The following is a 3328-nucleotide window of genomic DNA, read 5'->3' as shown; positions in this document are numbered from 1 at the left end:
AGACATATCAATATATTGCTCTCAAGTCTATTCGCAACTTTTAATGCCATACGAGGCCTAACTACTTATACTGTAATCTTTTTCGTCATGGAAATTTTTATGCAAAGGGCAGGTGTTCATCGTAATGTTATGACATCTCATAGTTGTGGTATATAACTGCCAGCATCAATATCATTGGATGTAACAAGCTTGATGATACTACTGCCTTTCTTGAATCGGCGGAAGAATCTGCGAAAAAGAACTAACCGATAAACAAAACGAGACATAATATGTGTCGGTTATTATTGTGTGTTACTTCAAGGCATAGGATTGCTTCGAACGTGCTTTTGAAGCTGTCAAAGATTTTGACTATTTTAGCATTGCAATAACTAACAATAGCAAAGAAGATGGAGATCAGATGAAGAATTACTATTGTTGATAGTAATTACGGTGGATTTAGTACGTACTTAGGATGTAACGCTTTCATTACCTCAAACCTCAAAACGGGTTATTATATCGATTTATGTACGTATTCCACTGTTTTAATTACAGGATACTTAAAGAATTAAAAACGACAGGAAGCTTATAAAAAATGGGAATTTTTTTTTTCTCGGCACCTATGTGTTTGAATTAGTGATTCCTAAAAGTTTTAATTGATGAAACATTCCTTACTAATCCTTATATCACCAGTGCCCACTAAAACAGTTGTACTGCTCTACAATATTTAACCATCCTTATGACTAGCGGATATGGCATTTTGACAAAGCACTCTTACCAAGAAGCAATATGAAGAGTGAGAATGCCAATCGAGTGAAGGCCTCAATCGAACTTAAGTTTTTATTATTAAATTATTTAAAGAAAACAATTGTGCAATGGGAATTTCTCGCGGGTATTGCCAATAGAAATAAATTTAGTGGAGGCCATTATAATTTGGTTTGACTAATAACTCGACCATTTTTATATCCAAATTAGATAGAAATGGGTTTGCAGCAATGATCAAACTGAATAAAATGCAATAGTTAATTTACTTTTTAGGTCCTTGAAGTATATACACAGTCAGCGTGCTGACCACTGCAATGGAACATAATAGCATTTTCGACTCCATTTCCACGCAAACATCTGTCGCATTTGTTGTCGTCGTCTGCACTGCAGTTGACATGCATCGCAGTGCACTCGCGTACTTACCCCACTCGCGTACTTGCCGCAGCAGCACTGCAGTTCCGATTGATTTATGTTTAATGTTTGTTAATTTATTCCGATCTTGATAAGGAGACAGACTGGTGAATTCTCTGAAAATTGTTTAAAATCTGCATGGAACATAAGTGATTCAAGATTTTTTTCAAGGCATTTAACGGTAAAGTGCGTCCAACTGGCATACGCACCAGAGCGATTCGTTGGGTAAGAATTTTTTGTAAATATTTGAATGTTTTTTTTTTGAAAAATATAATAAAATGCACAAAGAAGTCTTTTTTCAATATTTCGTTGCAATGTCGAGATAGCTGTGGTGGATGTTTTTCTTCTGGTCCACTATGTTAAAATGTGACGAGATAAGGTGTTTCAATTATCAAATATGCATGTTATCAACATTATTAGCTGGACGTAGAGCATTAAAGGGAAATAGACAGCAGACGAGATGACAAAAAAGGCTCATAAATTAGGTTGACACCTCGGTACAGTCCTCGATAGTCCTGCTATTTTCGATGCGGAAAATAGCAGGACTATCCATTTCATTCATTACGAAATATTAGTAGTACACTTACGGGATTAAATATTCCCTTTTGGCTACGCCCGTAATTTGACCGAAACGATTGAAATTATTTTTTCAGCATTTATTAATATGTTTTTATTGATGAATGTGTCACAAATTCTGTTTTTAAAAATTGTTTAACCGAAAAAAAGATGTTCTTCTAATAAAATAAGGCAACTTGTCAACTTTTTGAATTTTATTTTCTGGCAACGATACCCGGATTTGACAACTGGAAGTTTGTTCGATAAAGTTCATGAATCTTAACTCATTTTAGTGAATCAAAGACATCTACAGTAAGCGAATTTTTCAAATCAAAACTTTCGATGGAGCTCTTCAAGCGATGCAGAAACGCTTGTGCATTGTTTTCTAATGGAGGAGAATTCTTTTTAGATGCAATTTTGGTTGCCTTTGTATAGAGATCACGTACTATTGACTCTGCGACATCAGTAAACTGTGTGTTTTCTTCCAAATATTGCGAATAATTTAAAACAAAGGATAAACGAATTGCATGAGTTGGTGATAAGTTCTCAGCTAAAATGAAACCATCACGATATGCCTCTAATGCGTATATGCCATATGAGTGGCGATCAATCATGTCACTTATAGATTGTAAGTACCAATAACAATTGCCCACTATTTCCTTGGCAGTGACTAGCACTTCCATGTCATCAACGACTTTGCACAGTTTCTTATTAAGAAAATTTACCATGCAAAAGCATTCATCTCTTAGCAGGATTTTCTGCTCTTTATAAGAATCTGCCAACTCACCTCGGAATTTGTGATTAAAACATTTTTGAGCAACTGACCGTATGGATTCCAATTGCGATCGCTGTATATGAAAGTATGCTAGATGACATCTGAACAATAGCATTATTTCTCTTTTTGTCAAACCCTCACCAAGATCCACCAGAGTTTTCATATGAGCCAATGCCTTCTCAAAGTCGCCAGAGGCGGCAGCTGTTGTTGCTTTGGCCGCGAGCTCTTCCTTGGACGTCATCGTCAACTTAAACAGAATTATTCAAAAATTTTGTGAAACTTTCGAAAATTTTGTAATAAAAAATTTTTTTGAAAAAAATTTGTGACAATTCCAAAAACAAAAATTTATGCATATTTTCTAAATCTATTGAAAATGTTATTAATATAGTTTTCAGTTAGAAGTTTATGTTTGCTTAAATCAAATAAAGATTTAATGTCACGTTCTATATTTATTTCAATTAATAAAGTGATATTAAACAACAGAAATAACGATCACAAGAGTCACTAATCGGGAATAAATAACAATAGTCATCCGCTATTATTTCCTTTTCCCAAACCTGAATTTCAATATCAGGCACGCATCTCAATAGTTTCCTGTTCAATAACTCAACTATATAGAAGCTTTCATTCCGCAACTTCAGTGTCAGTTTTTTATAAACTTTAGACACTCAGGTAAGCAAATCTTGATTGCGGCTCTTTTTCTAATCGATATATGAACTAGTTAGATATATGCAAGCACCCCGACATAAGAACGAACCAGAAAGATGGCAAAGGGGACACGTGTATAAGCGCCAAAAGTTGAAAAAAGTTGGTAACTTTAAATATAAAATATTCAATTGAAATGTC

At 34.5% G+C, this 3328-nt stretch overlaps 1 protein-coding gene across 1 annotated transcript; it reads right to left on the bottom strand.

Moving 5' to 3' along the window:
* Positions 1-1991: 1991 nt before the first annotated feature.
* On the bottom strand, positions 1992-2723 carry LOC119688218 (14-3-3 protein gamma-2-like). The gene has a single exon (XM_038102900.1). The coding sequence runs from the start codon at positions 2721-2723 to the stop codon at positions 1992-1994; it is 732 nt and encodes a 243-aa protein (XP_037958828.1).
* Positions 2724-3328: the final 605 nt, after the last annotated feature.

Source organism: Teleopsis dalmanni, chromosome X (genome assembly GCF_002237135.1).
Source record: "Teleopsis dalmanni isolate 2A chromosome X, ASM223713v2, whole genome shotgun sequence".
In the NCBI taxonomy this organism is placed as follows: Eukaryota; Metazoa; Arthropoda; class Insecta; order Diptera; family Diopsidae; genus Teleopsis; species Teleopsis dalmanni.
Note: the sequence above shows the minus strand (reverse complement) of the source record. Positions and strands in the feature narration are given on the sequence as shown.

Bases quoted from the DNA above. Each gene is read 5' to 3' on its own strand.
- LOC119688218 (XM_038102900.1), bottom strand. From the start codon at position 2,723: ATGACGTCCAAGGAAGAGCTCGCGGCCAAAGCAACAACAGCTGCCGCC.